Source organism: Engraulis encrasicolus, chromosome 6, assembly GCF_034702125.1.
Source record: "Engraulis encrasicolus isolate BLACKSEA-1 chromosome 6, IST_EnEncr_1.0, whole genome shotgun sequence".
Taxonomy (NCBI): domain Eukaryota; kingdom Metazoa; phylum Chordata; class Actinopteri; order Clupeiformes; family Engraulidae; genus Engraulis; species Engraulis encrasicolus.
Genome location: NC_085862.1, coordinates 51,065,180 through 51,077,679, shown reverse-complemented (window position 1 = coordinate 51,077,679; position 12,500 = coordinate 51,065,180). Strand labels below are relative to the sequence as shown.

The following is a 12,500-nucleotide window of genomic DNA, read 5'->3' as shown; positions in this document are numbered from 1 at the left end:
GTGTATGAGTGTCTGTGCATGTGTGATTAGTGTCTGTCATTTGTGTGTGATTGGTGTGTAGACTTCATGAGCCTCCTGCTGTTGATACAACAAAAGCCCAAGGCCGAATATTGGAGCTACGTGTTTGTTTTTAACACTGAAATATGTCACAGGACCCTGCTGAGGGTCAGAGGTTCTCGAGGACACTCACTCACTACTCCAAAGAAAAACAGACACGCAGGGAAGACGAAAGAACGACACAAAGAGTTGCAGTCAGCACTGGGAGGTGATCAGCTGGTGTTTGTTGTTCTTTAGTGTCTTGAGAGAGCCTCATTCATGACATGACCTGTTAAGCCAGTGTCAATAGGTGTGTGGCCTTGTAGAATGACCATTTCAGTGGAGAGACCCACACAGAGACTAACTGATGGCACAGGACCCTGATGCAGTTCTATATCTGACTCTGTGCTGTCTCCCTGTCTCTCATCGTAAACACTTGATAGAATGATCCTGTGGATGGAGCAATGCATGATCCTGTGGATGGAGCAATACCTGAAACCTGTTCGCTCATGCCAAAGAATTTGCAACACGGCTAGTTTTCCACAGAATATCCTGCCTGCTGACAATTCCTGTCGACCCTGTGACACACACACACACACAGAGTGACTAACGGCTTTTTCCTGTTTGTCCAAAGCAAACTGCCGTCGTACACACCTCATCTGCGCGTGACTCACTCCAGTGTGTCCTAGGTTACGCTTTTGTCAAGGTGAGAGGAGAGTATCCCACCTTGATTCCTTTGTCAAAGTGACCTCTGATGGATCGACAAAGATGCAGAAAAGAGGAGCAGAACAGAAAGGACAGATAACGGAGAGATGGAGAGATCCTTTTTTTCTTCCTCCTATTGTTCCGTTTGCAGTGCTTTGTGCCGGCAGGGCTCGAGGGGGAATTGTGTCGTTAGTGTGCTGCTCAGATTTCCTCTGGGGGATGGCGGCGTACCTCCATAGTGTCTTCCGAGACTTCAGAATCTAATGGTGTCATTTTAGGTGTGGATGATGAGGACATGTCCACAACACTTTTGAGATTAACATAGCTTGTCCCCACCACTTTTTCCCCAAAATGCAAATAGATCATCATGCAAAAATAATGCAATAAATCATAATTCAAAAATGGCACACCCGGAAAATGTACCATTGTAATGCCCCCATCACATTTCAAGCCAAACCTACACCTTTGCTTCAGAGGATCAGCGGCCCCTATTGGAGCTCAGTCTTGACCATCAAGGGAGAAGCACCTCAGACACATGTTTGTCTATGTACACCAAATAGGCATGTGTCCATGTGTATTCTGTATATCCATGACAACCACACTGTTTGCTGTCTGAATAGAGCATGCATTGACAAGTGTTGATGTACACCAAATAGGCATGTGTGCATGTGTATAATGTGTACTGTGTAGATGCCTGAAGAAGAACTATGATCGAAACGTTGCTCCTAATAAATTAAGTCTTTTGCGAGCAGTGTGCAGATCCTTTCCCTCTCCTACATGTGACAATTTTTTGATTTGGCACCTGCTGATGCTTTTTTTGCTGGATGTGCGCACTTTCCACTACACTCTATACTGTGTACAGCTCCAGGCCTTTTTATTAGAATACCATGAAAAAGTTGATTTATTTCCACAACTCCATCAATAATGTTAAACTGTCATGGATTGTAGATTCATGGCCCAGTTTTTTAACTATTCCAATCATTATTTTTTTTCTTTTTATATACGTTGGCCTTCCAGCTCAAAAAACCCATGAATTGGGGAATTCGCATTATTAGAATATTGTTATAAAATCACATTTATCTTCATCAAAATTCGGATCACATTAAATCAGTTGAAATTTGGTACTTTCTACATAACATGCAATGGTCAATACTTGGTTAGGACATTCTCTGTCTTCATAATGGCCATGATGCGTTTAACATTGAAGTCAATGGCAAAAACAGTGCATGGGAGTTATGGAAGCCCAGATATCCATGATGCTTTGCTGTCAGCTGTTCTTCTTTGTTGACCTGTGTCCCACACTTCACTCTTCAATTTACCCGAAGATTTCCATGCCACGTTTTGGTGTTAACTCACCAGTTTAATTCTAACTCAACAGAAATAAAACCCCATTCATTTTCAATGGGGTTTCATTTCTGGTTATTTCAGAGAGTCAGAGTTGCTAATAACAATAAGATGAATTTATGACTAGGAGAATCCAGTATGACACTACTGGTTTCTTCATGATACAGTATGATGCAACCTGCCTCGCATTAATACCTTATGTGATGGACACTCATACTGCTTTCTAACTGAAGCAACCATATCGAGAAGTTTACAGATCATCATTTTTCAATAGTACTACATTCTTGCTCTGATCCAAGATTGCATTAGATTACAATGCATGTCCTTAAGCCACAGCAGAGATGAGAGATAAGGCCATCAGTAGCCCAGCCCTGATTTACCAGTGTGTCAATCACAGTAGACATACACCAGTGTTAGATTGCGTTGGATCACAATTAGAGATAACTTGATCAATTTGCCTGACTTACGAACGTCTGACGAAGTCAACAACAGACATACTATATAATACATATAAGATTAGATTAGATCACAAGAGTGTTAGTATCTGATCACAAGGTTGCATTAGATCACAATGATCAGTAGCTCCTATAGGACTCAGCACTGTGCTGTGTTCTATTGGCTGTATGGCTGTGGAGATTGTCATTCCCCGTCTCCTAGTGGTTTCCCCTTTATCAATCAGAAACTGTTGAGGCTCTTCGAACAAGAAGCGAAATGTCTTTCAAACTCCAGGGAGAAGTTTACTTGCTTACAACTGAAGTCTGGATGTTTAGTTGGCTCTATGCCCGATAGTACCGACACAATAGGGCTGAGACTGCTTTTTCCAGGTCAACAGGGCACACTCTGTCCATCCTTGCTGCTAGTGGACTACAGTACTTACAGGGGGGGTCAGTCTATGGCCATTGATTTTGGGTGCCTGGCTGGGGACTACTGCTCGCTAGTAGAGATCTTTTTTGTTGCCAACTTGCAGCTATAGCTGATCTGAGCTTAGTAGAGCTAATGCGCAAGGACATGAAGATATCTGCAGTTAGCCAAACTGCATTGTTGTTTTCATCATCTACGGGGCTCTTCTCAGCAATGTTGACAGCAGCGTAAATCGTGATGTAGCCAAAGGATGTTGACAGGATGGTAGCTTTTGCTCTCTTCTATCTTTAACCGACGAGCAACCTTTGAACCATGACAGTGTGTGTGTGTGTGGGGGGGGGGACTAGCCTATAAAAGCTCAGCCTAGACTTTGCCCTCAGTGATTTGAGAGCGTGCTGCTGACGGTTTTTACTGCGAACGAGACTGGATGGTACAGACAGGTAGGGGGTATTAAGGCTGGGTGGTGTACTGTAGGTGGGCTGGGTGGTGTAGGTGGGCAGGCAGGGTGTAGTGAGGGTTGGGGGTTTGTGCAGTTGACAGGCAGGGTGTACCTTCACGCTGGGTGGTGTAAGCAAGGTATGGTGAGACTGGGTGGTGTAGGCGAGGTATGGTGAGACTGGGTGGTGTAATCAGACTGGGGGGTGTAAGACTGGTTTCAGTCAGGGTGTTTGTCTTCGCTATAGAACAGGTGTAGTAAAACTGCGTGGTATACAGTTGACAGGCAGGGTGTACCTCCTCACTGGGTGTTATAGGCCGGAAGATAGGTAGGCAAGGTGAAGAGAGACTGGCTGGTGTAATGACACTTTGAGTGGAGTCCAATATGCGGACTTCCCTCCTCCCTTGCTCACTTGCCTGCTTGTGATCTCATGATGATGTCACTGACAACGGAAAATGAATTCAATATCTTGCAAAAGCGCAATTGTAAAGTCATTTTCTCATTTGCAAACTGGATGATGAATGAAGAATAGTCCCCCAAAAATTATTTTGGCTAGGCTGACAGCTGGGAAACTTTATTGTTTTCTCCACGGAGGAGGGGCCAGGAGGCGGGGCGAGGCCACAAGCACAAGTGGAGGAAGCAAGGTCACATATTGGGATGCACCCTTGGTTGCGTAGTCAGCGATGTGTACTTCCTCACTGGGTGTTGTAGGCAGGCAGATGGGTGAAGGTGTAGTGAGACTAGGTGACATAGGCTGGGAGGATGTAGTGAGAGTGGATGGTGTATGCAGGCAATGTGTGGACCCTTGCTGGGTGATGAAGGCAAGCAGGCTGTAGTGAGACTACGTGATGTAGACAGGCAATGTGTAGCCCCCCAGTGATGGCCTTCCTGCATATTCCCATGAGATCTCTCACAGCTGGACACTCGAGGTCGAGGACCTCATCCTCATCCTCCTCCTCTTCCCGCGGTTTCTGGACTACAGGCCGCCGTAAGGGCCGAAAAGCACTACCCTGCGTTGACCAGCAAGAAACAGAAGAGGGGACGAGCAAGGCTATCTGTCATTGTCACTCACAAAATGGACGTGAGCAAAAGCAACCACCTCCATACAGCCCCAGTCACTCCATGTCCACGTGTGTAAGTGGAGCAATCACTTGTTGGTCAGGTTGTTTTTGTTTGCAAAAAAAAAATATTAATCTGTGACTTTGGGTCTGGTATTTGGAACAATAAGATTAGCCATCATGTGTTATTGTTGGAGCAGGTTAGGTCTGATCATTCATTTTGTGAAGTGTGTGTGTCTGTGTGTGCGCTATTGCTTTCACAAAAACAAACAGAAAAAAACAGACTTTGTTCCTATATTCCTGCTGTACTTAAGTGTACAGGATGCAGGGTTTGACCAATGGACAATGAGTTGTAGTACTCAGCAAATATAGTTTCCTAGGGCTGCTGCTCTCTAGTCTTTTCACTCTTCAGGAAAGACACTGCTTAATCGGGATGTAGAGACGCCTTGCTCTTGCATATCGAATGTGAATGAGGAAGGCTGTTGATAACATGCTTACAGATTCACAGAGTACACTCGCTCTTAAGGATAGACACACACACGCGCACGTGCACGCGTAAACATGTGTATATTGGAATGCGAGAGGAAGTGTGTGGACAGGCGTGTACCGTGCTGCTGCTGATAATCTCTGCCGCTATCGTTAAATGAATTTCCTTTTTCTCTCTCTGGCCTCAACACATGGCCCACTGGAGAGCTAAGAGGCAGACGGGCTGCCAGGCCAAGCTGCTAAGCGGTCTTATGCTGTCGGTCGAATACTGTCTAGGAAAGAGAAAATGATAGTCTACCACAGCACACTCTACCTTTTGTTTGTGTCTGAATATTGAGAACTGTCGTTACCTTCCTATACGGTTCCTTTGCTTTATATCAATGCTGATGGATAAGTTCTAGTATGGCATTTTTCTAGGATAGTGTTTCTCAACAGGGGCTCTACAACCCCCAGGGGGTTGTTAAGAAGGAGACAGCTGAGAGGGGGGCTGCTCAGTTACCATTGAAGGGAATTGGTCCATTTTATTTTTTAATATTAAGGATGGCGTTGGCAAGTTTATGATTAGGTCAAGGGGTCGTTGGGAGGCTTATGGTGAGGTCAAGGGGCGCTTGGTCAAAAAAGGGTTGAGAACCACTGTTCTTTACATTACAAAGCTCATATACTTATGACCTATACGTTTTTTTTTCTGTTGGATATGCAACTGTTTTAGCCTAGCAAGGTGCATTGCACCTTTTAGATAATGTTTTGTGTTTGAGCCTGCTCTAAAAGTATCTTGCATCAGGAGATGTAGCCTGCCTATCTTCTCTTCTGTACTGTTGGCTGTCACTGTTGACTGTTTGGCAAAAGAGGACTGAACTACCATTTTGTTTAAGCTAAATTATATCGGTTGACTATTGCTAACTATGGTTATTTTTTTGGCATATTGGGAGTCCTTCATCCCAGCAGTCACATGGTTTACTGTTTTTGTGTGTTGCCATTCCTCTGTATCATGACGAAACCGGTGTTTTGTGTCCTGAGGCCACGTGTGTGTGTGTGTGTGTGCGCGTGTGTGCGTGCGCGCGTAGTGGGGGTTTTCAGTGGCATGATGGGGTGACGTCACTGCAATCACAGCAACAACACGTCTCTCTGCCTGCTCCCTGTCATGCTGCTCACTGAAAGTGGTGGCCACTAGTGTGTGTGCGCGTGCGTGGGTGCGTGCGTGCATGCTTGTTGTCAGGAAAGAATAGCTGGTCTCTACTCTGTGCGTGTGTGTTTCTGACTGCGCGTGTGTGCGTGTTTCTGACTGCGTATGTGTGTGTGTTTCTGACTGCGTGTGTGTGTGTGTTTCTGACGTTGTGTATGTCTCTCACTTCCTCGTCCTCAGGAGGCAGAAACAGGATTTGTTCCAAGTGTTCAGGACTTCGACAAGAAGCTCGCTGAGGCTGACGCCTACCTGCAGATTCTCATCGATCAGATCAAGGTAAGCATCACACACACTCCTGTGCTCATCATTTGTGTTTTTATGCCTATGGGAATGTAATGGTAACACTCATACACTTCTTGATTATTTGTTTTTCATTCTTATACTGTGAATTGAAATCGATACATTTTTTGTAAAGTATCTAGAGTCAGTATATAGCTTTATTGTAGAAATGTCACATGCATGGTTGTATGGTGTCAATTGTACTTACCTATTTTCTCTCTCTCTCTCTCTCTCTCTCTCTCTCTCTCTCTCTCTCTCTCTCTCTCTCTCTCTCTCTCTCTCTCTCTCTCTCTCTCCCTCTCTCCCTTTTTCCTCTCCTATAGCTCTTTGATGAAAAAATAAAGGACTGCAAAGAAGATGAGTCACGCAGAGTAAGATGAACAGTCACTTACCTCTCCTCACCTCACCTCTCCTCTCCTCTCCTTTTTCTCTCCTCTGCTCTCCCTTTCCTCTCCTCTCTTCTGTCCTCTCCCCACCGCCTATTCTCACTCCCCTTTGAAAATCGTTGTCTGATTGATTTTGTAATTCAGAGATGTATCAGAGTAATTGTCTCCGGCATAGATTTTTCCAGTCCCATATTGGTAATAGGGCAGAGGTGCGTGTGTCTGTGGGTGTGTGTCTGTGGGTGTGTGTCTGTGCGTGTGTGTCTGTGCGTGTGTGTCTGTGCGTGTGCGTGCGTGTGCGTGCGTGTGTGTGTGTGTGTGTGTGTGTGTGTGTGTGTCTGTGCGTGTGTGTCTGTGCGTGTGCGTGCGTGCGTGTGCGTGCGTGCGTGTGTGTGTGTGTGTGTGTGAACCACGTATGGGTAGGTGGGTAGACAGGCAGACATAGAAGTGTGTATGTGTGTGTCTGTGTGTCTGTGTGTGTGTGTGTGTGTGTGTGTTTGTGTCTGTGTGTGTGATTAGCCATGAGCCAGAGACGCTAAGCATTGAGGAAGTGGCGTAGTTAAGAGTTATTGCCTGTTTAGTTCTGAAAGGTCACTACGGTATTTCAACAATCTGAAATTACATGCCAGTGTGGAAATTAAAAACGGAAAGAAATGTTCTCTCTCTTTCGCTTCGTGTGGCTGTATGTGGCTGGGTGTATGTATATGGCTGTGTTTTGGTCTCTATCTATCTTTTCTCTCATTTGTAGGCCCTCATTAATTATTTTCCTCTCTGTTTTGTCCTCTGCAGAAAATTGAGAACCTAAAGGAGACCACATGTGTAAGTATGAGGCATGGCTGAACATGGGGAATAGCTGTCTGGTTACGCAGGGCCGGATTAATCCACAGATAATATGGCTGCAGCCTAGGGGCCCCAACCAGCCAGGGGCTCTCCAATTGGCCAAACAAACAAAAAACAGTAATTGCATGAATGCTTCAGATAGAGTTTTAAATCTTAGTAATACTCCTGTTCACAGTTGCCAGACATGTTATTCTTCATTCCTGACTTGCCTATGGGCCCCAGGCCGTCTTAATCCGGCCCAGTGGTTACGAGTACGGAGGATAGCTGAATATGGGAGACAGCTGAATGTGAGGAATCGCTGAATGATCAAGGCTAGCTGTTCTCTTGTGCGGAATGGTATAAAGCTATAGGGGTTAGCTGTCGGTTGGCTGATGATATTAAGTTGCATGTGAGAGGGTTAACTTGGGAGTGAGTTGGTATGAGGGCTAGCTCTATGGTTTAGCATTGTTCTTAAATAAGGGATAGCTGAATTGTGAAAAATATGACGTAAATAGCTGAGTGGTGTAGTGTTGATCTTGTATCCTTGCTTCCCAGCCTGTATTGGGCCACAGGACTAAACCTCTGCTACCTGTTTTCTCCCCCACAGAGTATGGTGGAGTCCATCAAACACTGCATCGTACTGCTTCAAATTGCCAAGGTGAGGAGGACCTCTCTGGTCACACTGACATGTCATCATAGACCTCATAGAGACCATGCCTCTGTCTAGTTTGTGAGAGCCGTATCGTCTGTGTGTGTACTGTTTAGTGTCCACATGCACTGCCTGCTTGTGTGTGCACTGTAGTAGTGCATGGCCGCTAGTAGTGCCTCCCATAGCCTGTATGCACTTGTTGTGTTCAGCTGCTGGTAGTGTCTCTATGCCACCGCATGCAGCGCTGTACATCTTGATGTGCATTTTCACACAGAAAGACTTGACGCTTCCAAACAACAAAGCCTTAGCTTCATATCCGATTTTTTTTCTTTTCTTTGCAATATGCAAAAGCCGAAAACGGCTAAATAGTTGAAATTTGAAAGATGATTGTGAAAACGGTATTGTATGTTGTAATGTTTTTGCATGATGAGGCCGCAAGCAGAGGGATCCAAATACCAAGTCTGGCCTGCTCTCTCAATCCCTCTCTTTGTCTTTTTTTTGTTGTTTGGCCTTGTTTTGAAGGATCGAAGTAATGATCAGCAGCACGCAAACGGACTGATAGTAAGTTCAGATGCCCCTTTTGACCGCTACATACTCTAGTCTGCCTCGGCTGAGCCTTCCTCGACCTTTTATTTCGTTTCTCTGTCCCGCTCACTTCTACCTTCATCCTCCAATCAGACAAAAAAAAAAAAAAACTCAATGGACCAATCACCTGTCCAGAACTGCATGCCGTTTGATTCTGTTCCCGCCCCCTTGTCCAATCCCCTGACTTCTCTCTGGTTGCTCTGTGTCATGGTGTGGGGATTTTCTTCTTCTTCTCTCGCTCGCCCGGTCGCTCTCCGTGTCTTGTTTTTTTTCCAATGCTCTCTGCTCTTGATGCTTTTCTGGGACTTATTTCAACCCCTCTGATAACCAAATATGTCTGGAATGCATTTCTTTGCTTGAGTCATTTGAAATTGTGATAATGTCCTTAGACACGCTAATCTAGTTTTGTGGTCTATATTTTTCTCTGTCTCTCTCTCTCTCTCCCTCTCACACGCACACAAATGTACTTTTATGCTCTCTATCTCTCTGTCTGCCTCTCTCTCTCTCTCTCTCTCTCTCTCTCTCTCTCTCTCTCTCTCTCTCTCTCTCTCTCTTTCTCTCTCTGTCTGTCTGTCTTTCTCTCTCTCTCTCTCTCTCTCACACACACACACACACACACACACACACACACACACACACACACACACACACACACACACACACACACACACACACACAAGCTCACACAAACAAAGTGTATGACACTGTCAGCAATTGATTTTTCTTCAGTGCAGCAGTCAATTGGCTAATCAAGGGCTAAAAGCTGTTAAGCTATTTAGGGCAGGGTAGGGTACCGTCATCTGTATCCACATGCATGTTTGCGTAAGATAGACGTTTTAATGTCAATAGCTCAGGCCCTCAGCCTCTGCTTAGGGCTTTATGACTGCAGACACACACACTACCATTCAGCTGGGTCAGCTGCATGCTGCCAATAGATTTCAAAACGTGCTTTCAAAAACTGATCAATTTCCATCATTAGTAGTACTTTGGTCATCAAAATGGGCTGGAGAGACCCGGACTGCACGTTACGTAATATGCGCAACCGCGGAATGCCTCCGTGTTTTCTCCAGTAATGCAATATTGGAAAGGCAGTGAGACGGCTACTCACAAGGAGAGGACCTGCATTAGTGGAAGTAGCAGCCCATTGGCTGTGTAGACCGGCGCTGGCATTACGCCTGGTGCCTGCTCTTGTTAATGTTTACATATTTGCTGAATATGTGGAATGGTTTGATAGCATGATGTTTAATGCATACCATGAAACATAGCATAGTGTAAACTGAAGGGATAGTGCTAGCTTAGGTTTATAATAATTCAACGCATGTAAGTTTAGAGGAGAAACAAACCTGGGGGAGAGCAGGTAGGCTATGTGTGAATATTGGCCTAGTACAGGGCATATACTGTGAAAGTGCCAAGGGCTGGTAGTGTTTTCATGACGCTCCTCGTTTGATGACGGGGTTTGCTGTTGCGCCCGGCGAGTGGCATAGCAACAGCATGCCTCTCTGTGGAACACTTAAGCTGGCCAGCACATCTGCTGCAGTGACTGCTCCTTGCTATACTGTAGTTAATAGTAAAGACATAGACACACAGTATGTTAGTGTCTGGCACTTGATACGGTAGACAGGCACGCACACACACATACATTAGCACATTAGCTGAAGTAACCTCTGCATGATTACATTGCCCACTGTCTGTTTAGTTTATGTGTTGTAGTGTTGCATCGCTTCCAATTGCCATTGTGGATGATGGTGTGTGTTATTCATAGCCTGGGAACTCCCATACTGCCTTTAGTTCTACACAATCGTTTCGATCTGAAAGACAGTATGGCGAGGATGACTCATAACGTACAAGATCATGGTACCTGTGTCATAATGGCCAAGCATTCCGACCTTAACAGTTTCTCTGCCCAATCAGAGAGCAGGGCAGTGTGTCATAATAGCCAAGTATTCTGCCACCTATGGAATTTAATATAGGCAACTCCCCAGACCTAATCTCACTTGTGATTAGGTCTGGTGTTAACCAGGCAATGTTATTCATGCGGAACTGCAACATTAGGGGTTAACTACAGCATTAGCAAAGGATAATTGTGTCGTAATGGAGTGTGCGTGTGTGTGTGCGTATGTGTGAGAGCGAGAGAGAAATGGTTTGGGATTGGAGGGAATCGATGGAGGGTTCAAGGAAAGGGCATGAGGTTAACTGAGCTTCCCAGGTGTGTGGGTACATGGGCGTACATAGGGCTGCACAGTTTCTCGAAAATAATCGAAAAATCGTGAAATCGAAGTCGTGATTTAATCATGGCAATAGTGACCTACCTTTGAGAGCGTCCTTGAAGCCAGAACATACTGACAGGCTGGTGTTTCTGGCCAGAAATCTGTCCACCTAGGTTTCATGCTATTGCCTTTACATAATTATTACAATTATTTTATTTTGCTCATCCCGTGTATAATTCATTCTTGGTTATATTTCATCTTGTTATAATTTTCAAAAAAAATTGCAAAAAAATCAATAATCATGATTAATAATCATGATGTGGCAATTGATGGATCACCTCTCTTCCTCGTTCTCACGTTTTTTTTAGGCTGCCCTCCTTCTCAGTGCCCCTGTTTGATCCCTAACTGTTCTGTTCGGCTTGGAAACAGCATGACTGCACTGTGTCCATTATGGTGTCAAACTCAGGCAAGGGGGGCCAAATTTGTTCCGCAGAGTCATTTTATTTGGCCTGCAAGATCATTCCAAATGTGTATTACAGTTGGCTCACATACACCATTGTGTGTAAATGAGCCCAGACCATTAACATCTCCCACTCATGCAACAGAAAATATGCAGGGCAGGCACATATGATCTACCATATGGGAATGAGTGTTAATGAAACAAATTTGGCTTTTGAGTATTAAATGCGTGCATACACAATTTTAGCCCATTAAAAAAATCAAACAAACATTGAGCTCAGCCCATGACTTCTTCCCAGATTTTGAGTTTTGTACCCCTGGTCTAGTCCATGGTTATACCTGGTCCTGTTGTGTGCATTACCACTGACTGCACTGTGTCCATAATGGTTTATAGCCTAGTCTATGGCTACTCCTGACATGCTGTTGCGTCTACTGCCTGTGTAGGGCGACTCACTGTACGGCACGTCCATAAAAAAGTTTATAGTCGAGTCCCATGGTTACACTTGCTGCTGTTGTGTGCAGTGTTTGCCGGGGACCACTTTGAGCACTGCACGTCCATAATGCTGTACTGTATGATTCTTCTGCTGCAGGGCAGGTTACCCGAGTTGTAAATTAACCATGCGAGGCAGGAGAAGTAAAAGGATAAGATTTAGAAATGAACCATTGACCAGGTCGTGTGTGTTCGCGTGTGCGTGTGCGTGTTCGTGTGTGTGCGTGCACGGCTGCTCGCATGCATGTGTGAGTATGCGTGCACATGTCTGTGCGTGTGTCTGTGAGTATGTGTACCATCCTTCTCCAGAAGTGTGTGCGCTTAGGTGTAGACTGTAGAGCCTGGGGCCTCATTTATCAAGCGTTCTTAGGCACAGATCTGTGCGTAAAGTGTGCGTGCGATCATTCCTGAGCAAAGTGTGGGATTTATGAACATGTACTTGAACGTAGAAATGTGCCTAAATCTACGCACACCTCAGACCATGCGTGTGAGTGGAAGAAACACGAAATTGCAAATAATA

The 12,500-nt window shown here is 45.0% G+C and overlaps 1 protein-coding gene across 5 annotated transcripts in view; it reads left to right on the top strand.

Moving 5' to 3' along the window:
* The window catches only part of osbpl9 (oxysterol binding protein-like 9), a 62,457-nt gene that overhangs the window by 30,341 nt on the left and 19,616 nt on the right, over positions 1–12,500 (top strand). For 3 of the 5 annotated variants that reach the window (XM_063201900.1, XM_063201897.1, XM_063201901.1), the window contains 5 exons: positions 6,290–6,385; positions 6,712–6,759; positions 7,561–7,590; positions 8,198–8,248; positions 8,762–8,800. In XM_063201900.1, the coding sequence (XP_063057970.1) occupies positions 6,290–6,385; positions 6,712–6,759; positions 7,561–7,590; positions 8,198–8,248; positions 8,762–8,800 (264 nt within the window). Of the gene's footprint in view, positions 1–3,459; positions 4,517–6,289; positions 6,386–6,711; positions 6,760–7,560; positions 7,591–8,197; positions 8,249–8,761; positions 8,801–12,500 lie in introns of those variants that run through there. The other 2 variants (XM_063201899.1, XM_063201898.1) reach the window with 2 other exon arrangements.